The sequence below is a fragment of the Oncorhynchus clarkii genome, chromosome 18 (genome assembly GCF_045791955.1).
Source record: "Oncorhynchus clarkii lewisi isolate Uvic-CL-2024 chromosome 18, UVic_Ocla_1.0, whole genome shotgun sequence".
NCBI lineage: Eukaryota > Metazoa > Chordata > Actinopteri > Salmoniformes > Salmonidae > Oncorhynchus > Oncorhynchus clarkii.
Genome location: NC_092164.1, coordinates 19,039,437 through 19,061,574, shown reverse-complemented (window position 1 = coordinate 19,061,574; position 22,138 = coordinate 19,039,437). Strand labels below are relative to the sequence as shown.

Below are 22,138 nucleotides of genomic sequence, written 5' to 3'. Positions count from 1 at the left end.
GTGCAAACATCCGAAGATCATCAAAGGTAAGAGATTTAATCCATTGCTTTTCTGACTTTCGTGACCAATCTACTTGGCTGCTAGCTGTTTGTAATATTTTGTCTACTGAGAGAGATGTGCTTACATAAACGCTTGGTATGTTTCGCTGAAAAGCTTTATTGAAATCTGACACGCAAGGTGGATTAACAACAAGCTAAGCTATGTTTTTCTATATTGCACTTGTGATTTCATGAAAATGTTATATTTTTAGTAGTTAAATTTGAATTTGGCGCTCTGCAATTCAGCGGTGGTTGACGAAAATTATCCCGCTAACGGGATGGGTGCATCAAGAAGTTAATTAATGGAAATTTTTGTAGGGGTTGATACAGGTTTTGTTAGGGCAAATAAAGTCTGAAATTTCAAATCCCAACCAAAATGATTCTCCCAGTACCTTTATACTTTATAGAACTGCAGAATTTCCCTAACAGTTTGTTTTAAAACTCAAATACACTACACTACCTGCTGTGCAGGAAAATTCTCAGCAACAAAAGAGTGACCAAATTAAGATCCTACATCTGTACTGGTCCTAAACATGACAAGAAATGCAAAACTTTCCCAGAACTTTTTCTCTTAAAACCTAAAAGTGGAATTTTGGTCTGTGTTTTTCTCTTACTCTGACATGTGTGTGTTTAACTCTCCAGTCGAGGTGCAGTCGAACCAGCCAATCTCCATCCTCATCACCTTCCTGAAGTACATCTTTCTGATGATCTGGATCTGTCGCGCTGCAGACGTCACCCACAACGTGATCTAAAAGAGAAATAAGGCATTCAAAGCAATCAAGATCTAGCGCTCTGTCATCAAACTGCTTGAACTCAGTATGTTGATGCCAACTATATACTTACTTGAAGGTATCCTAGCAGGAAAACTGCGCATCCGATGGCAACGTAATAGTAGGCAAAATTGGTCATCTCATACTCAATGTCCAGAAGCCTGAGAATGAATGTCATACAGATGTAGGTTAAAATATAAAATATATCTTTCTATCCTCAATCCTTGATATAGAAATTCCATGTGTAGCAAAGTTCTACTCTTCTGTGCAGCAACAAATAGGACTTACCCGCATGTTAAATTCTTCATCTTATCAGTCTTGGTGCTGTCCAGCCAGTCTGTCCATACTGACTGGTTCTTCCACTGTATGGTGTTGTTGATAAATCAAATCAAATCAAATTTTATTTGTCACATACACATGGTTAGCAGATGTTAATGCGAGTGTAGCGAAATGCTTGTGCTTCTAGTTCCGACAATGCAGTAATAACCAACAAGTAATCTAACTAACAATTCCAAAACTACTGTCTTGTACACAGTGTGAGGGGATAAAGAATATGTACATAAGGATATATGAATGAGTGATGGTACAGAGCAGCATAGGCAGATACAGTAGATGGTATCGAGTACAGTATATACATATGAGATGAGTATGTAAACAAAGTGGCATAGTTAAAGTGGCTAGTGATACATGTATTACATAAGGATACAGTCGATGATATAGAGTACAGTATATACGTATGCATATGAGATGAATAATGTAGGGTAAGTAACATTATATAAGGTAGCATTGTTTAAAGTGGCTAGTGATATATTTACATCATTTCCCATCAATTCCCATTATTAAAGTGGCTGGAGTTGAGTCAGTGTCAGTGTGTTGGCAGCAGCCACTCAATGTTAGTGGTGGCTGTTTAACAGTCTGATAGCCTTGAGATAGAAGCTGTTTTTCAGTCTCTCGGTCCCAGCTTTGATGCACCTGTACTGACCTCGCCTTCTGGATGATAGCGGGGTGAACAGGCAGTGGCTCGGGTGGTTGATGTCCTTGATGATCTTTATGGCCTTCCTGTGACATCGGGTGGTGTAGGTGTCCTGGAGGGCAGGTAGTTTGCCCCCGGTGATGCGTTGTGCAGACCTCACTACCCTCTGGAGAGCCTTACGGTTGAGGGCGGAGCAGTTGCCGTACCAGGCGGTGATACAGCCCGCCAGGATGCTCTCGATTGTGCATCTGTAGAAGTTTGTGAGTGCTTTTGGTGACAAGCCGAATTTCTTCAGCCTCCTGAGGTTGAAGAGGCGCTGCTGCGCCTTCTTCACAATGCTGTCTGTGTGAGTGGACCAATTCAGTTTGTCTGTGATGTGTATGCCGAGGAACTTAAAACTTGCTACCCTCTCCACTACTGTTCCATCGATGTGGATAGGGGGGTGTTCCCTCTGCTGTTTCCTGAAGTCCACAATCATCTCCTTAGTTTTGTTGACGTTGAGTGTGAGGTTATTTTCCTGACACCACACTCCGAGGGCCCTCACCTCCTCCCTGTAGGCCGTCTCGTCGTTGTTGGTAATCAAGCCTACCACTGTTGTGTCGTCCGCAAACTTGATGATTGAGTTGGAGGCGTGCGTGGCCACGCAGTCGTGGGTGAACAGGGAGTACAGGAGAGGGCTCAGAACGCACCCTTGTGGGGCCCCAGTGTTGAGGATCAGCGGGGAGGAGATGTTGTTGCCTACCCTCACCACCTGGGGGCGGCCCGTCAGGACGTCCAGTACCCAGTTGCACAGGGCGGGGTCGAGACCCAGGGTCTCGAGCTTGATGACGAGCTTGGAGGGTACTATGGTGTTGAATGCCGAGCAGTAGTCAATGAACAGCATTCTCACATAGGTATTCCTCTTGTCCAGATGGGTTAGGGCAGTGTGCAGTGTGGTTGAGATTGCATCGTCTGTGGACCTATTTGGGCGGTAAGCAAATTGGAGTGGGTCTAGGGTGTCAGGTAGGGTGGAGGTGATATGGTCCTTGACTAGTCTCTCAAAGCACTTCATGATGACGGAAGTGAGTGCTACGGGGCGGTAGTCGTTTAGCTCAGTTACCTTAGCTTTCTTGGGAACAGGAACAATGGTGGCCCTCTTGAAGCATGTGGGAACAGCAGACTGGTATAGGGATTGATTGAATATGTCCGTAAACACACCGGGGCCTGCGCATGCTCTGAGGGCGCGGCTGGGGATGCCGTCTGGGCCTGCAGCCTTGCGAGGGTTAACACGTTTAAATGTCTTACTCACCTCGGCTGCAGTGAAGGAGAGACCGAAAGTTTTCGTTGCAGGCCGTGTCAGTGGCACTGTATTGTCCTCAAAGCGGGCAAAAAAGTTATTTAGTCTGCCTGGGAGCAGGACATCCTGGTCCGTGACTGGGCTGGATTTCTTCCTGTAGTCCGTGATTGACTGTAGACCCTGCCACATGCCTCTTGTGTCTGAGCCGTTGAATTGAGATTCTACTTTGTCTCTGTACTGACGCTTAGCTTGTTTGATAGCCTTGCGGAGGGAATAGCTGCACTGTTTGTATTCGGTCATGTTACCAGACACCTTGCCCTGATTAAAAGCAGTGGTTCGCGCTTTCAGTTTCACACGAATGCTGCCATCAATCCACGGTTTCTGGTTAGGGAATGTTTTAATCGTTGCTATGGGAACGACATCTTCAACGCACGTTCTAATGAACTCGCACACCGAATCAGCGTATTCGTCAATGTTGTTGTCTGACGCAATACGAAACATGTCCCAGTCCACGTGATGGAAGCAGTCTTGGAGTGTGGAGTCAGCTTGGTCGGACCAGCGTTGGACAGACCTCAGCGTGGGAGCCTCTTGTTTTAGTTTCTGTCTGTAGGCAGGGATCAACAGAATGGAGTCGTGGTCAGCTTTTCCGAAAGGGGGGCGGGGCAGGGCCTTATATGCGTCGCGGAAGTTAGAGTAACAATGATCCAAGGTCTTTCCACCCCTGGTTGATACGTGATACGTTCCTTCCTGGGGTTCAGGAGCTCCTGTAACTCGATGTCGTACTCGATGAAGGTGTCGGTGAGCATCCCGAACACCAGCAGCATGAGAGGCTTAGCGGAACCGTGGAGGAAGGCACACACACTACCCCCCAGCATCATCAGGGTCTCCCGGCATGTGGCGAAACGGAACTGCAAATACACACACACACACACCGAACACACACAACCAACCAATGTGTCAGTCATCACAACAGGTGTTCTGATAATCTGACCTACCGTCTCAGTATGTACTACCTGGACAAAATATGCATGCTTTAACCACTGTAGCCATGTAGATGGTAATATAGTCATTGCTAAAATAAAGGCACCCCATTGGAACCTGCCTGTGTGTGATGAGTCTGTCCCATGATGCTCCATTCTCATATTGTACCTACCATTCTTGTACATGTTTCTGATGATTTCCAGTCCAGTTGTGGTTTAAAGTTCTTATGTACAAGAGTTATGAACCAGCTCTCCCACACAAATGAGATGAAATAAAAACATCTTCATGTGACCTTCACACAACACTACACAACCGCACAGGGAATTCACTGAAGGAACCATAGAGTTAGGTACGGTTTTGTTTTATCTCTATGAAAAGAAACACAAATAAAATACTTTACCAGCTGAAAGAAGCCAATCCTAATAGCAGCTTCCTTCTTCTTGTTTGGAGACCTGGGACAATCACAGAGAAATTAGTCAAAGCCTAAAGGACACGAGTGGGAATAATGTAGGGGGTGAAGATGGACTTACTCTGTGTTCTGTTCCAGGTTCCCCATCGTCCTGCAGCGGAGGAAAAAAAGAACATGCTATTAAATGTGACCTTGTTTTTACATGTCACAATTCTGAGAAACATGATAAGAAATGGGCTCCCGACTGCATCTCAGTGCTAGAGGTGTCACTACAGACCCTGGTTCAATTCCAGGCTGTATCACAACCGGCCGTGATTGGGAATCCCATAGGGTGATGCACAATTGGCACAGCATCGTCCGGGTTTGGCCGGGGTAGGCCTTCATTGTAAATAAGAATTTGTTCTTAACTGACTTGCCTAGTTAAATAAATAAATAAATAGTTTGATTTATACATTTTACCAACCAGAACCCAAATCACACAGAATATAAGTCATGACAAGTGTTGTTGTTTTTTATCTGAGGAAGATGCACTTACATGAATGCGTTGTTAGGTTCTGTAATAAAGAGATGATAAAGAAATATTATACTTTTTGATAGCATTGTTTATGTCAGGAAAAGGACATCAAAATGATGCATTGAACATAATCATATTTATGCAGGTGTACCTTCATCAAAACCATTGTTTTCTTCTCCCAGCTTTTTGATGCTGTGTAATTTCACTGATCCAGCAGGCATCCTGGACTGTCTACAATACATTTATAAGAGGAAAGATATATAATAAAAATGAATTACAAAGCCAAAATACATCCCATTTGAAATGTATTGTATTATCACTGAGATACCTACCAACTTGTTGTTTCCCAAATCCAATAAAAAACTACTTATCTCCTCTTTGCACTAAAACCCTTGTTGGATTCTGCTTCTTTACATTATAGTCGATCCAATTGTACAGTACACTAATGGTCTCCAGTCCGTACTAAGACATGTGCAGCCGAGTCCACCTGACAGCCTCGTGCCACCACTGTGTGTCTGTAGAGATGGCAGGTGGTCACTGATAGTGGGTAAAGAGTAGACTGATCGGGTGGCTGTGGGCTGGAAGATGCTGAGGCCCTCTGCACCACGTGCAAGCCAGGTCCAGGCTGGAACTTGGGGTCATACGATCGTGTTTAGAGGTAAGTGTCCTGTCGGTTCGTACTGCCCAAGGTGTTTAAGTGATCAAAGACTATGGCAAAATCTATAAGACATCCATCGATGATTGGGCTCAGTGTTACACATTCATCATATCACATTGATGACATCTACAGATATTACAGTTTATCGACCCTTCTACATGTGAACACAAACAGTGTGTGGAGACAGGATACTTTCCAAGAGTTGAAGCTAAGTCAAACACCTTCCATGTCATCTCCCTCCGGGCTGCTGTCCTCTTCAGTCCTAAACAAGCCGATATGATCTGTCTGAAATTATTATATTTCTGTTGCATTTGCATTTTAGCAGTCTTGTCATAACAGGTTCTCTCCTAACTGGGACTTTTTGTTGCTTTTACTTGCTTTCATGGGGTTGGGAAGCCATTACTAACAAGCAACAGCACTTCCAATTTGAGCCCACAACCTTATTCCATGAGTAGTACTAACTCAAACCAATTTTCCTTTTTGTTTGTGAATTGTAACTGTAAATGGTGTGTTTTCCCTCCCCATTGGGAAGCAGGTGAATAGGCCTGTGTGCCCCTGGGGCTGTGACACGCTTGTGAAGGCTACTGACACGTGAAGAAATGGTTCTGGAAACAGGCTCGTTGAAACATGCCCAAATAAGCCAACAGTTTGTTACGTAATGATTAACTCCCAGAGTAGGTAGTGTTGCCCATTATAGCAACATTATGACAATTCACTTTGCAGATCATTACAGGCCACTGCCAGCATTGTTCTTGCTCTACTGTAGCTAAACTATGGCCATTCAAATGGATTGGCAGATAGTTGTGTTTACTGACTACTAATACAGCTTGCCTAGATCAGAACTATGTCTATAGTAGTTCATCAATTAATGTAGAATAATCTGTCAATTAAAAACCTATTTTATGAAACTAACAGAGTGGTAGATAAGGTGAAAGATAATTATTTTGGTTGGGGTCAATGAATGTACCGATAACGGATCTAAATTTGATCACCCTGTCGCAGGAGAACTTTCCAGGAAATGTTAAACTTGCAGTGTATTTGAGGTATAAAAAGGCTTCTGAAGTTTGTAATTTTCACTTTGAAATGTGAGACTTGATTTTCCCATACGAAAAATGTATCAACCCCCCAAAAAATGTCCATTAATTACAATCCACATAATAATGAACATTTCCTGTTGCTGCAGGATCCTTTTCCTTCTGTAGCAAACTGGCTCAAATTAGGATGAGCAGAAAGTATTTATATTATTGATAACGCCCGTTTTCAATAGCCTACAAGTATTTGCCGCCATCTAGTGATCATTGAAATACAAGGCATGACCTTGAGTTAGTATTGAGTTGAACTATACTGAACAAAAATATAAACGCAACATGCAAGAGATTTTACTGAGTTACAGTTCATATAGGGAAATCAGTCATTTGAAATGAATTCATTAGGCCCTAATCTATGGATTTCACATGACTGGGCAGGGGCGCAGCCATGGGTGGGCCTGGGAGGGGCAAGGCACTTGGGAGCCAGGCCCAGCCAATCAGAATGAGTTTTTCCCCACAAAAGGGCTTTATTATAGACAGAAATATACCGCAGGTGAATAAGCCAGATGTGGAGGTCCTGGGCTGGCGTGGTTAAACATGTTCTGCGGTTGTGAGGCTGGTTGGACGTACTGCCAAATTCTCTAAAATGACGTTGGAGGCAGCTTATGGTAGAGAAATGAACATTGAATTATCTGGCAACAACTCTGGTGGACATTCCTGCCATCAGCATGCCATTTGCACGCTCCCTCAAAACTTGTGTTGTGTGACAAAACTGCACATTTTAGAGTGGCCTTTTATTGTCCCCAGCACAAGGTGTAATCCACCCACCTGTGTAATGCTGTTTAATCAGTTTCTTGACATGCCACACCTGTCAGTTGGGTGGATTATCTTGGCAAAGGAGAAATGCTCACTAACAGGGATGAAAACAAATGCGTGCACAAAATTTGAGATGAAGAAGCTTTTTGTAAATATGAAACATTTCTGTTATCTTTTATTTCAACTCAGGAAACATGGGATGAACACTTTACATGTTTCGTTCATATTTTTGTTCAGTATATTTGAAATGATAATCCATGACAACCATATTTTAAAATGTAAAACACATTTTCTGTAAAAATCATATTTGTATTAATTATATCGGGATTTAATATGCAATGTAATAGGTAGGCCTAATTTTTAAAAAAATGGTCATCTATTAGACATTGATGAAATATGGATAAAGGAATACGTTCATATTCCTTCCATTTTGAAGTCAAGAGAATGTGAAATGGTTTCAAGTTCCTGTCAAAGGAGGTGGAATCAAATCATTTTTTACCTAATTAATTCTAATGACATAACTTGGCTCCGATTGGTCAGAACTAGACATGTGACGTCCTTGTGCAGAGTTTGGTCTTGAGTATTTTATGAAAACTGTTACTTTTGTTGCGCTGGCGTGGAACATTTCCGACTGGTAAGACTTCAATATTCCACCAGACTGTAGTCTTCTTGAACATGCAGAAGTTGAGGATAGGCAATCTATTATAATTGATCGAACAAATATTTATTGTTATGTGAGGGGCAGTGCGCATTGATGTTATTGAAATTGAGAGTTTGACAGCTCTCACGAATAATCTTCTTTTTTTTTCAATAAAAAGGCATTAATGACAATAGTTGGACATTCTTTAGGCCAACTCGTCACTATATAATTCTACTTGCAGTGTTTTTTTCTCCAATAGTAAAAAGGTAATTTGATATGGTTTCATCGGATTTTCACTTCTGTCAACGCCCTGACTGCACATATTGTGTTAGTTGAAACACCGAGAACTTGCATATAACATGAGATTACACTCAAATAGAAATGCAGGAGTGTTGCACAGATTCCTTCCAGTTTATTTGAACCACATGTTCAATAGTATTTGTTAGTTGTGGTTTTAAGGACATTTTGGCAAGAGATTGGCTCATTTTGTAGTGGATCATTTACAAAGAGCAACTGCACAAGAGTACACGTTGAAACAGGCACATAATAACTGTTGATCCTTGTTCTGTTCCAGCTACGGACTGTATAGCTACAATAACGTTATTACTATAAGCTACTGTTACAAGACGCATATTACTGATGAACTGTAAAAGGCAGATCCTATCATTCCACTTGATGTATGTCTAACCGCATATTGTGTCATGTGCATATTTCTATAACTTGCTGTGATGGCCCAAGCACTTTGTTTGGTACACTGAGGAATGGTGGGTGGGGCTTAATAGAAAATGACTCAAAAAAAAAAAAAGTGAGTAACCCAGTACAATCCTACTTGAGTAAAGTAAAATAGTATTTGTGTTTTAAATATACTTAGGTATCAAAGGTAAATGTATTTGCTAAAATATATTTAAGTATCAAAAGTAAAACTATAAATCATTTCAAATTCCTTGTATTAAGCAAACCAGATAGCACGATTATCTTGTTTTTTAAATTTACGGATAGCCAGGGGCACACTCCAACACTCGGAAATAATATAGAAACAAAGCATTTGTGTTTAGTGAGTCTGTCAGATCAGAAGCAGTAGGTATGACCAGGTATTTTCTCTTAAGTGCGTGAATTATGCAATTTTCCTGTCCTGCTAAGCATTCAAAATGTAACGAGTACTTTTGGGTGTCAGGGAAAAATGTATGGAGTAAAAAGTACATGATTTTATTCAGGAATGTAGTAAAGTAAAAGTAATCAAAAATAGGAAAGTACAGATACCCCAAAAAACGTAAGTAGTACTTTAACGTATTTTTACTTAAGTACTTTACACCACTGAATGTAGCCTAGACTTTCACAATAAATCCATGATTTACTTTAAACAGGTCTAAAAAAGCATGATATGAAGAAAATTATAGTATATTTCAGAAGAAAAGAAAAGCATACTCTGTTGTCTTGATGTGGCTATGCCAAATGGCTGTGGGCTACACTAGTTCATTTAGCAGATAAGATTAGCTTATAATTCCATGGCATTATTTTTTTATTATGAAGAATAAAATTGAACAAAGCTGAATAAAATATGAATATTTTTTCCAAACGATTTGAGGGAGTGCGCACATGCGGCGGCCATTCTGTGTTGAGCGGTTAACAAAGAAATAGGTATGCTTAATTTAAAGTTATTAATGTAACTTTAGTAGTTCTATAAATGTTGGGGTTTTTGTTTTGATTTTTAATTTATTGGAAGGCTGCATGACGAGACTCTAATGATGATTTGAAAAAAGTCGCTTGAAAGGCATGAGCTCTGCTTTGTTTTTTTGCATCTGTACACACTTCATCAGTCTCTCATTCACAATTTGACAAGCACTTGATAATGCCTCGATTTTAACAGCAGCATCCCCTTTGTGGCCGTAATGCACCCTAAAAAATCCATGCATTTTGCAGCCCAGAGTGCTGTGTTGTGCCCTTCTCCCTGAGTGCTGCGCAATCCACAAGGCTCTCATCACGTGATCGGGTCTTTCTCACAGGCTACAAGTTAAGATAGACCCATTGGGGACGCAACTGTGTGCATCCTTATCCAATTCCGTGTTGCATATTGACAATATTGGAAGAACTGTTCACATTTACTTTTCATCAGCCAACAAGATGAGTAGGCCTAACGAACAGCAAAATCACTAGCCTATGTCAGTCTACTATCCCCCATAGAACAAAAGTTGACTATTCAATTCTGTGTGAGAAATAAATATTCCAAACATAGTCTGGGACAGTTATGGGATGCGATAGATCCCAAATGAATACAACAAGCAGCATCTAAAAAACTGTTTTATACAATGTGGCTGACACAACAGATCAGAACCTTTAGCTTAAAATGTTGATAAACTAGAGACGACTTATTAAAAGGCTGTCTGTCTCATCCTGTCCCCAGACATGTTTCTGTACCTCCTTGGACTGGTGGTGTTTTACTACCTGTACCGCTGGTTCCGGGAGATCCCAAGAGTCCCAGGCAAAGGAGACAAATATGTCTACATCACGGGGTGTGACTCTGGTTTCGGCAACCTACTGGCCAGACATCTGGACGAGCTGGGTTTCTGTGTGATCGCATCCTGCTTCACAGAGAAGGGAGAGGAAGATCTGAGGAAGGCCTGTTCAGGCAGATTCACCACCCTCCACCTGGATGTCAAAAAGAACGAGAGCGTCGACAAAGCAGCTGCTTTGATTAAAGACAAAGTTGGGGCTAGGGGTGAGTGTCTGTGTTTATATTGAAAATTAAACAGTCATCATTTGTTTCCAGTCAAATGATGCAATATTACCAGTTCAGTTACATGTGTTGACATTCATGTTGAGTGGCGGTATCTTTAAAAAAAATATTTTTTTTTTACCCCTTTTCTCCCCAATTTCGTGGTATCCAATTGTTAGTAGCTACTATCTTGTCTCATCGCTATAACTCCCGTACGGGCTCAGGAGAGACGACGGTCGAAAGCCATGCGTCCTCCGAAACACAACCCAACCAAGCCGCACTGCTTCTTAACACAGCTCGCAACCAACCCGGAAGCCAGCCGCACCAATGTGTCAGACCTGGTTAGCGTGCACTGCGCCCGGCCCGCTACAGAAGTTGCTAGTGCGCGATGAGACAAGGATATCCCTACCGGCCTAACCCGGACGACGCTAGGCCAATTGTGCGTCGCCCCATGGACCTCCCGGTCGCGGCTGGCTGCGACAGAGCCTGGGCTCGAACCCAGAGTTTCTGGTGGCACAGCTAGCACTGCGATGCAGTGCCTTAGACCACTGCGCCACCCGGGAGGCCCGAGTGCCGGTATCTTTGTCCTTATGTGAAATAATGCATGTTCATAGAGCTACCTAATGACCTGTCACCTTCTAGGCCTGTGGGCTGTGGTGAACAACGCAGGCGTGGCCATGCCCTCGGCCCCATGTGATTGGCTGACCATTGATGACTACAAGTCCATGCTGGACGTGAATCTGAACGGGGTCATCGCAGTCACCCTGAGTGTGCTGCCCCTCATCAAGAAGGCCAGGGGTCGCGTGGTCAACGTAGCCAGTGTGTTTGGCAGGATCAGTCCAGGTGGAGGACCTTACACTGTGTCTAAGTTTGGAGTGGAGGCCTTCAATGACAGTCTCAGGTGAAACAAGAACATTATCCTATCCATGCCATATTTTTCATCAGTGTTTAAACATTTTTTTTTTTTTACATACATTCAGTAATCTAGCAATTGTGAACCATAAGCAATACAACTTTGACTGTTTGACTTCGGCGAATGAAACTATAAACATCTGTAACATATCAGAGGATATTTTGTAAACAGAAGTTTTGTTACCTTGTTTTTCAGGAGAAACATGGTACCTTTCGGAGTCAAAGTCCTCTGCATTGAGCCAGGCTTTTTCAAGACCACCATGACCGACTGGATAGTCCTGGGGAAAAGCTTCAAGCAGCTGTGGGAGAAGATGCCACAAGAAGTCAGAGATGATTATGGACATGATTATTTGGACAAGGGTAAATATAAAAGTTTTATTTTCCTACATTCTGGAATGTATTAATTTGCACAAATGTTTTCTATAGCCTATGCAAAATTTGGCTGTTTTTTTATTCAGTCTGCCCTCTGTGACATCAGTCTTGCAAAGGATTTGATCTATTCAGAAAGCATTATTCACCCCGATGTTCTAGTGTAAGTGGCCATCTTGAATAGCTAAAGACAAACCTTCTCTGTCCCTTCTAGTGGAGGTGAGGATGAGGGAGAAGCTTGACAAGATGTCCGATGCCGACCTGATGAAGGTGGTGAGCTGTATGGAGCACGCTGTCGCTGCAGTCCGTCCTCGCACCCGTTACTCACCAGGGTGGGACGCCAAGCTCTTCTGGATCCCCATGTCCTACATGCCAACCGGGTTCGCTGACTGGCTACTGCTAAAGAAAGCCATCATTCCAGCCAAGGCTGTCTACTAAGGCTGACGTAAGATTGCCAGTGTTTATGCTGTCAGAACAAATACTTGATTGTGCTGTGCTACTGCTTGTCTTTAATGTATAAAACACTTTTTGTATCCTACGGTGTGCAGGCCGAAATACAGTAAGTGATGTAAGCTTTGCTACAGACATGGTTTAATCTCTGACAAAAAAATACATTCCATAATTGCTATTTGGTACCACTTGTTTGCCCTCTTTTATTCAGTGCATTCTCTATGCCAGTATCAAAGATAGTGGTGACACTGAAGACAGTTCACTCAGGCCGTTCATCATTGGAGAAAAAAAAATCAGTTAGTTTACTTAAGGGAGTGGCTCTACCATGGAGACCAATTCAATCGCAGCTGGGTCTGGTCTACTTAATTCATTGACTTCCATTGAAACAGAAAATTAGTGGGATGTCTCACTTCCTCTTCCATCTCTGGCCAGTATGACATGGGCAGTGTTGGGTTGGTCTTTGAAAACTTTACAAGATAAATGGGGATTAAGGTCAAGGTTTGACAGTCTTTGTCCTTGGTGTGCTGATATTGGTATGTTGAAGGTTAACCTGCAATAATTGACCAAAAAAGGAAGTTTACAAGCTTTGAATCATTCAGAATTTTTCAACTTCACTGATATTAGCCGCTATGATTCAAATACCTCTACGTTCAGGAATGAAATATTAAATTCTATAAAAAAAAATGTAATATTGGTAGAAGATAAGTACGTCTATGAAAGATTTACACACTTATTTCGATCTTGCAGCCCATGTCAGATTTCTACCTTAAATACATACAGTACCAGTCAAAAGTTTGGACACACCTACTCATTCAAGGTTTTTTCTTTATTTTGATGATTTTCTACGTTCTAGAATAGAGAATACATCAAAACTATGAAATGGAATAACGTAGTAAGCAAAAAAGTGTTAAATCAAAACATATTTTAGAATCTTCAAAGTAGCCACCCTTTGACTCAATGACAGCTTTGCATACTCTTGGCATTCTCTCAACCAGAATCCCCTGGAATGCTTTTCCAACAGTCGTTATCGAGTTCCCACATACGCTGAGCACTTGTCTGCTTTTCCTTCACTTTGCGGTTCAACTCATCCCAAACTATCTCAATTGGGTTGAGGTTGGGATATTGTGAAGGCCAGGTCATCTGATCATCAGGTCATCTGCCCTGCAACACTCTCTTTGGTCAAATAGCCCTTACACAGCCTGGAAGTATGTTTTGTGTCATTGTCCTATTGAAAAACAAATGATAGTCCCACTAAGCGCAAACCAGATGCTGTGGTAGCCATGCTAGTTAAGTGTGCCTTGAATTTTAAATAAATCACCGACTATCACATGCAAAGCAGCCTCACACCACCTCCATGCTTCAGTGGAACCACACATGCGGAGATCATCCGTTCACCTACTTTGCGTCTCACAAAGGCACTGCAGTTGGAACCAAAAATCTCAAATGTGGACTCATCAGCCCAAGGACAGATTTCAACCTGTCTGATGTCCCTTGCTCGTGTTTCTTGGTCCAAACAAGTCATCTTATTGGTGTCCTTTTGAAGTGGTTTCTTTGCAGCAATTCAACCATGAAAGCCTGATTGACGCAGTCGCCTTTGAACAGTTGATGTTGAGATGTGTCTGGTAATCTGTGAAGCATTTACTGCAATTTCTGAGTCTGATAACTAATGAAATGATACTCTGTAGCAAAGGTAACTCAGTCTTCCTTTCCTGTGGCAGTCCTCACAAGCCAGTTTCCTAGTGCTTGGTTTTTGCTACTGCACTTGAAACTTCAATTTACTTGAAATTTTCCAGATTGACTGACCATGTCTTAAATTAATGGACTGTCGTTTCTTTGCTTATTTGAGCGGTTCTTACTATAATAGACTTAGTCCTATTTGGTAAAAGACCATCTTCTATATACCACCCCAACCTTGTCAACGCAACAGATTGGCTCAAACGCATTAGACATTCCGCAAATTAAGGCACACCTGTTAATTTAAATGCATTTCAGGTGACAACCTCATGAAGTTGGTTGAGAGAATTCCAAGACTGTGCAAAGCAGTCAAAGTAAAGTGTGTCTACTTTGAATGTCAAATACAAGGTATTTCACTTTGGTTACATGATTCTAGTGTGGTCATTATTCTACAATGTAGAAAACAGTAAAAAAATAACCATTCAATAGGGGTCCAAACTTTGACTGGTACTGTACATTAAACATGTCCACGACCATTTCTCTGCTCAGCAGGGCTATCGAGTTCAAACTTGTCCTCCACTCACTTGTCAAAATGTAGCTGCAAAGAAAAGTTGCCTAGTATAACGAATGCCAGATGGCCTTTACAATTGCAGCTGTGGTAGGAATCTGAATTGCATGTTAGTGCTGTCTAGTTTGTTTTTGAAAACATCTTCATAGCTGTATTTAACTTGAGCAACCCAATGAATTTAGTTATATGGATCATTACTCATTGAAAGTCTAAAATGCAGTACATCTTTCCCATTTGAGTCTTTGTACACCAGCAGCAAACAATACTTGGTTGAACGAGGTTTCACACCGGTTTGAGGGTACAATGATTCTCTACATGGCTTGTCACAAATTAGGCAAACTATTAGCAACCAGCTAATGGCAATGATTTCTGCATATTGCACCTTTATAATGTCAACATGGCTTATGTCTCAGTAGTAAGCCAACAAAGACAGCCAGCATTTTATAGTTACTGTAGGTCTTAAAATGCATCACATGCTGGTCTAAAAAGCATCTTACAAATAGATCACTACACTTTGTGCAAGGAATGACAAACCCCCTTCAACTTTAACAGCCATTTTATTTCACTCAAGCATTGTACAAAGCCTTTGAACGCCATCTAGTGGATCAGTGCTGTAGGATGACATTTTACAACCAGTCTGACAGCACCCAGACCAGAATAGCATTGCAACATTAAAAAAATGCTACAAAATATACAGTCGAGACCAAACCAAATTGTCAAGACAGATCTTTATTCCATCTTTCATTGGAAACATTAAATAACTTTTTTTGGATGACAATACAGATATTTGTTGCATGTGACATTCTTACAAATCAAGTGCGCCTTCTACACAACCCTGTGTGCCTTTCTCCTCTCAGTTAGATGAACTTATGCGAGATCCTTAGCCATCTGTGCAGCCTTCTCAACCACCTCCTCAATGGGTCCGACCATGTAGAAAGCCTGCTCGGGCAGGGCATCGTACTCACCTGGAGGGAAAGAATGACCACACTTAGCTCAAGACAATCAGAATTTCACACAGACAATCAAGGAAATTCATAAGTTTAAAGGTAGACTGACCGAAATGTTGCCAATAGCAGCACTGCAGATATTGTGATAAGCGAGTTGCAAGACTATGTGCATGATCTGACTCGGTTACATGGGAGCCACAGCACCAAAACAGCAAAGTTGAACCTCATGCCTCCAACACTCTTAGTAGTTGCAGAAATTGACCTACTAAGCTTTTTACTCTGCGATATGACGTAGATACGCAAAGTATCTTTAAACCTAATCACAAGTACTACGTACCATTTAGAATGCTCTGGAAGCCACTGATGGTCTCTTTGAGTGGCACCAGCTTGCCAGCGTGACCAGTGAAGACCTCCGCCACCTGGAAAGGCTGGGACAGGAAACGCTGGATCTTGCGGGCGCGAGACACAATCAGCTTGTCCTCTTCAGACAACTCATCCATACCCAGGATGGCAATGATATCCTGCAGGGACTTGTAGTCCTGAGGGGCGAGAGTTGTAGGCATAATGTTAGGGGCAAGGTCGGTCATTCATTATTAGAAGCTGTATACTGCCGCTTTCCATGTCTGTAGCGTGAGGTGTGTAACAGTGACTTAAGCATTTTACACCATCGTTATTGCTCTGTCTGCATGCTACGTGTTGCTTGTCCTACATTGCTCTGCATGTGCTCATTGTCATGGGATGGTTTAATAACCTGCCAGTGTGTGCAGTTAAAATTTGCCAGGTGGCTAAATCTAGCACTTCTACTGAAACAAATTAATATGCACTGTCCCCGTTTAAAAAAAATAAACTCAATGGTTGGGGTGACTGATACACTGGGGGGCTATAAGACAATAACCTGGAGGATTTTCTGCACGCCACGAGCAACATCATAGTGCTCGGCGCCGACAATGTTGGGGTCCATAATACGAGAGGTGGAATCCAGGGGATCTACAGCAGGATAGATACCCAGCTCAGCGATGGCACGGGACAACACAGTGGTGGCGTCCAAGTGAGCGAAGGTGGTGGCAGGGGCAGGATCAGTCAAATCATCAGCTGGCACATAGATTGCCTTAGAGAAGACAGGTTGTTACAGTGACAAGTAGCGTTTCAGTCTTGAAGCAATGTCAGACTATTGGGTACTACAGACTGCCATGTTAGCATGGCCCTCCAACAGGCCTATGCTGCTTGAACTCCAGCTTACCTGCACAGAGGTGATGGAACCCTTCTTGGTGGTGGTGATTCTCTCCTGCATGGTACCCATGTCAGTGGCAAGGGTGGGCTGGTAACCCACAGCGGAGGGGATTCGACCCAGCAGAGCAGACACCTCGGAGCCAGCCTGGGTGAAGCGGAAGATGTTGTCGATGAAGAGCAGCACATCCTGACCCTCCTGGTCACGGAAATACTCAGCCACGGTCAGACCAGTCAGAGCCACACGGGCACGGGCGCCTGGGGGCTCGTTCATTTGTCCATACACCAGTGCTACCTAGGGTTTTGGAGGAGAGGGCACAGTTAGAGAATACATCTAGGTCAACCCATAATAGAAACTGACGCGTCGCACACACCGACAGTTATTGCGCAAAATAGTACACAGCATCATCTGGACATGTATACAAAATTCACCTTTGCGCCCCTTTCTGTCAAGCAGTCTACACACACATTCTATAAATCCAGCATATGTACCACACCGAACACAACTACCTCTGCAAGGAAACATAGCATTTCAATGGAAATGAATGCAATTATTTTTGGACCAAAATGCAATGACGCTGTCAGTGTGTTCGAAGGGTAAAGCTGATGTGAACATCAAGTCAAATGGGTAATGAGGTCAACTTTCCAGACTGGTGATATGCTATTTAAAGCCAGAATATGTAACTTTTTGGGAAACCTGACTTTGGATTTATGCAACCAGGAAATGTCAGAGCAATTCCTGTATATTGCACCTTATATTTTGACATTCAACTGGGGAATATTTTTCCCCTGTGACAGCTTTAAATACCATCAATCTGTATAAGACTCCTTAGAGGCACCCGCTTATGACTGTCAAATGTAACCAGTTGGTCACCTTGGAGGTGTCGTCCTTCAGGTTGATGACACCCGACTCAATCATCTCATGGTACAAGTCATTTCCCTCGCGGGTACGCTCTCCCACGCCGGCAAACACAGAGTAACCACCATGGGCTTTGGCCACGTTGTTAATCAGCTCCATGATCAACACAGTCTTGCCCACACCGGCACCACCAAACAGACCTATAGAAAGGAAAGCAACTTACTGTCATTAAACTTAGATTAGATAATTGCAAAAAAAATGAATGAGGATGTTGGTTGTCCCACGTACCGATTTTGCCTCCCTTGGCATAGGGAGCCAGCAGATCTACCACCTTGATGCCAGTTACCAGGATCTCCTGCTCCACACTCATGTCAGTGAACTCCGGGGCCTCAGCATGGATAGCTGCTGTCCTAATCAAAAAAAAAAATATATATATATATATATATATATATACACACATACATACATACAGAGCCAACACTTCACTTTGAACAAGCAATTTCCAATTGTGTATCATTCAGAGTATCGAGACAATTATAGTAGTCATACATTAAAAATAATTGAATATGGATGTAAATATTGTGATTGCCATATCTAAAACTATGAATTGGCTGATAGACAAAGTGCTTACTGCTTAGTGGAGATGGGTCCCCTCTCGTCAATGGGCTCCCCAATGACGTTCATGATTCTGCCCAGGGTCTCAGGACCAACTGGGATTCTGATGGGATCGCCCGTGTCCACAACCTTCTGTCCACGGACAAGACCTTCTGTACCATCCATGGCAATGGTACGCACAGTGTTCTCACCTGAAAGTCAACATAACAAATATCATTATTATTATTATTGATTGATTGATTATGCAATGTTGGTACAATGCCTTTGCAAACAATGGCTGTGTTTACACACGTAGACAAATCCTGATCTCTGCCCAATTATTGGCAAAAAAAATACAATTCTACACAAATTAGGCTGCCTCTAAATGCAGGTCAAATGATTTACCAAGATGTTGTGCCACCTCCAGCACTAGCCTGGACTCACGACCAGCAACTTCCAGGGCATTGAGGATGGGTGGGAGGCCCTCATCAAACTGGACGTCGACGACGGCACCGATGACTGCTACGATCCTTCCATGGGCGAAGGCGGCAGCAGCAGCAGGTGCAACGTAGTCTCTACCTGTAAAAGTGCATTGACCAAAAGCCGTATGACCTTGTTGTGAGTGAAATATCAATAATATGCCATGTCTGCTGACCCTTGCCAACCTAGCCTACACAATGCAAGGAGTTGGAAATGTAACATCACCTGTGTAGCTAGCCATGTGCACCAGAGCAAACACCAGACCTGCCAACCCTGTCCAACTTTTTAGAGTACCAGACACAGGCAGCAAATTGGAGATTCAACTAGCATGCATACCACACCCCGAATTGGGGTTCTTTCCTTTCCTGAGTACTACAGTTATAGAATTGTACCAAATGATGGCTAAAAATGTTGGAATATTTGACAGCATTCCATTTACACATGGTAAAAGTCACTAACAAGATCTAACTAGAAACACAAAAGGCCTTCATTTTTTGAGTTTGTTAAATTAAACAAATTAGGTACAAAAGTCTTATCCACGACAAAAACCCATGAACTGATATGATAAGAACAAATGTCTGAAGCTGAGCATCAGTATCAAATATACATAAACTGGCTACACAAAGCTTAAGTAGGCTAGCACAAAGGGAATCTGAACGCTGTTCGCTAGAAGAGGCCAGTGTTTCAGCCTATCATACAGTCATCAGATTTTCGAAATTGAGAAAACCTCAAATCTAGTGCAAAGGCATTTTAGAAGCATTGCCTCTATAGCTAATAACGGACACTCATTCTTAATCCTGCAGTTTTCTAAACTCCCGACTCCATTTAATGCTTATATTTATTTTTGATTATACTTTTTTTTTTAAATTGTGGAGTGGATCATAATTACAGTTAGTCTATGAGGTTGCGTGATCCGCGTAATATTACGTGGAAATACAACTAATGGAACGCATAATTAAATGTATCACTCGCATAAATGAGACCAGTTATTTTTCGTATTTGCATTTAAATTTCTTTCACTAACAAATGCGAGTGAACTGCTGGCACTTCAGAGCCCACTGAATGTCCATCTTATGTTCGCTTAACGTTAGCTTGAAACAATGCGTTTACCTTTCCACAACACAGGGAGTCGAAAAGGGATTTGTCCATGTGTTTACGTACAGCTGACAGTTGGCAAACTCAGCATCACAACAAACAGGAGGGGCTACGTCGAATAATGATGTATTAATCGCCATGTCCGTAGACAAACTCCGTTACATGTCTGTGTTGCAGCTCGAGAACCTGGACGTTAGATTCACTCAGTGGATTAATTTGATGAAAATAAAATTCAGGCCCTATTCATTTCTGGGTACTTTTAACTCGGATGTCGTACCTGACAGAGAATTGCGTAGTTGGTACGCAAAATTGGTGCATGTTGGGAGGTCTGAAACACCGAAGCAAACTCAATGTCAAGTATTTTCGGCCATGTTGTGCAGGAGAAATGCTACAGCGCAGCAATTAACGTAATCAGCAAGCTAGTTAACAAATTGGAACACGAATACCGACACATGTCAAGCCAACCGAGTTACTAAGGTGACATTGGTATTTTTGTAACTTAGCATAATAAGTTAACCCTAGCTAGTTGTCAGATGGCTAGCAAACTACTGTAACGGTACATTAACCAGGCAACGTGTGAAGAAGTCGAACTGCTAGTTAAAGCAAAATATTTTGAAATTCATTTATACTCGTTATCAACTATTTGACTACGAAATAACACCGACAGTGATTAATTTAGTAATTGAATGACACTTGACGTTGGCTGGCTAACTAGCCATAGTATGGACTCGCTAGCGCAAGCCTCCAAACCTCATGTCATACAAAGGTCATTTCAATTTACACAAAAATCATGTCACTCAGCTATATGTACTTAAGTCACATATTAATATAACTACTAAATCGAATGCATGGCGTAAATTCCACGTTCGACATTAAACTAGTAGACGAAATTAAGCATGGTAAAAAAATGTGAGGCCTGCTACACTGAAGAAAGCCAGCGTTTAACTTTGGGCTAAAGTTGACTAGCAGTTAGCCTAATACCAGTTCTGTTCCAAACGGTTTTTACAATTCATTAGCTACCTCTGTACTATGCTTGCAAAACTTACGTCCAAGGACAGATGGAGAGCCAACGAGGGCCTTCAGGGGCTGGACCCCAGGCTTAAGTGCCTGGAGAGCCCCGGTGCAGCAGCGTCCCACAGCTCCTAACATTGTCAAAATGGCTGAAGGTGGAAAGAGACGAAACGACTTGTGCCTTTATAATGAATGACCGCGGAGCTGAACTGAGCGTGCGCGCAACTCCAGGGCCAAACTGAGCAGGCGCACTTCGTGATTTATTTTGCATTGATTGCTACTTCCACATATTACTGTCATACTACAACACTTGTAATTGTCTTCGCAACATTACAAATCACGTATCATGTCAATTCAGCAAGAATAATCATGTACAATGTTCTAACAACCTAGATAACAACATTCAAACTCAAGGTCACTATAGGTGTGTGTGTGTGTGTGTGTGTGTGTGTGTATAATGCAGTAAGTAATGCAGTAAGTGAATATCCATCTCCCCAAAACACAGCAACACACAAACATACATTGCCTTTGGAAACTATTCAGACCCCTTGACTTTTTCCACATTTTGTTACATTATAGCCTTATTCTAAAATGGATCAAAATAAAAATAAATCTTCAGCAATCTACGCACAATACCCCATAAAGACAAAGCGAAAACAGGTTTTTAGACATTTTTGCAAATTTATTACAAATAAAAAAATGAAATATTTTATTTACATAAGTATTCAAACCCTTTGCTATGAGACTCAAAAATTGAGCTCAGGTGTATCCTGTTTCCATCGATTATCCTTTAAATGTTTCTACAACTTGATTGGAGTCCACCTGTGGTAAATTCAATTGATTGGATATTAAAAGGCACACACTTGTCTATATAAGGTCCCACGGTTGACAGAGCATGTCAGAGCAAAAACCAAGCCATGAGGTTGAAGAAATTGTCCGTAGTGCGCCGAGACGTGATTGTGTCGCGGCACATTTCTGGGGAAGGGTACCAAAAGATTCTGCAGCATTGAAGGTCCTCACGAACACAGTAGCCTCCATCATTCTTAAATGTAAGAAGTTTGGAACCACCAACACTTTTCCTAGAGCTGGCCGCCCGGCCAAACTGCGCAATCGGTGGGGAGAAGGGGCTTGGTCAG

At 42.2% G+C, this 22,138-nt stretch overlaps 2 protein-coding genes across 2 annotated transcripts; one reads left to right on the top strand and one right to left on the bottom strand.

The window, feature by feature from the left end:
• Positions 1–8,001: 8,001 nt before the first annotated feature.
• LOC139373163 (retinol dehydrogenase 7-like) lies at positions 8,002–15,571 on the top strand. The gene is made up of 5 exons (XM_071113314.1): positions 8,002–8,097; positions 10,505–10,819; positions 11,459–11,717; positions 11,925–12,088; positions 12,312–15,571. Exons 2-5 carry the CDS (start codon positions 10,507–10,509, stop codon positions 12,533–12,535), a joined length of 960 nt encoding a protein of 319 aa, XP_070969415.1. The 5' UTR covers positions 8,002–8,097; positions 10,505–10,506; the 3' UTR covers positions 12,536–15,571.
• LOC139373162 (ATP synthase subunit beta, mitochondrial) lies at positions 15,328–21,213 on the bottom strand. Its single transcript, XM_071113313.1, has 9 exons — positions 21,038–21,213; positions 18,822–18,995; positions 18,454–18,628; positions 18,111–18,232; positions 17,838–18,022; positions 16,977–17,258; positions 16,632–16,844; positions 16,074–16,275; positions 15,328–15,754 (listed from the first exon to the last, which is right to left on the bottom strand). Exons 1-9 carry the CDS (start codon positions 21,138–21,140, stop codon positions 15,657–15,659), a joined length of 1,554 nt encoding a protein of 517 aa, XP_070969414.1. The 5' UTR covers positions 21,141–21,213; the 3' UTR covers positions 15,328–15,656.
• Positions 21,214–22,138: the final 925 nt, after the last annotated feature.

What these genes read in the sequence shown, in the direction of transcription:
- LOC139373162 (XM_071113313.1), bottom strand. Translation starts at nt 21,140, where the DNA reads ATGTTAGGAGCTGTGGGACGCTGCTGCACCGGGGCTCTCCAGGCACTT. An exon ending in TGCCAAGGGAGGCAAAATCG is followed by an intron (nt 18,023 to 18,110) that starts GTACGTGGGACA and finishes TCCTTTCTATAG; the next exon opens with GTCTGTTTGGTGGTGCCGGT. An exon ending in GCGTGCAGAAAATCCTCCAG is followed by an intron (nt 16,276 to 16,631) that starts GTTATTGTCTTA and finishes CTCGCCCCTCAG; the next exon opens with GACTACAAGTCCCTGCAGGA.
- LOC139373163 (XM_071113314.1), top strand. Translation starts at nt 10,507, where the DNA reads ATGTTTCTGTACCTCCTTGGACTGGTGGTGTTTTACTACCTGTACCGC. An exon ending in AGACAAAGTTGGGGCTAGGG is followed by an intron (nt 10,820 to 11,458) that starts GTGAGTGTCTGT and finishes GTCACCTTCTAG; the next exon opens with GCCTGTGGGCTGTGGTGAAC. An exon ending in ACATGATTATTTGGACAAGG is followed by an intron (nt 12,089 to 12,311) that starts GTAAATATAAAA and finishes TGTCCCTTCTAG; the next exon opens with TGGAGGTGAGGATGAGGGAG.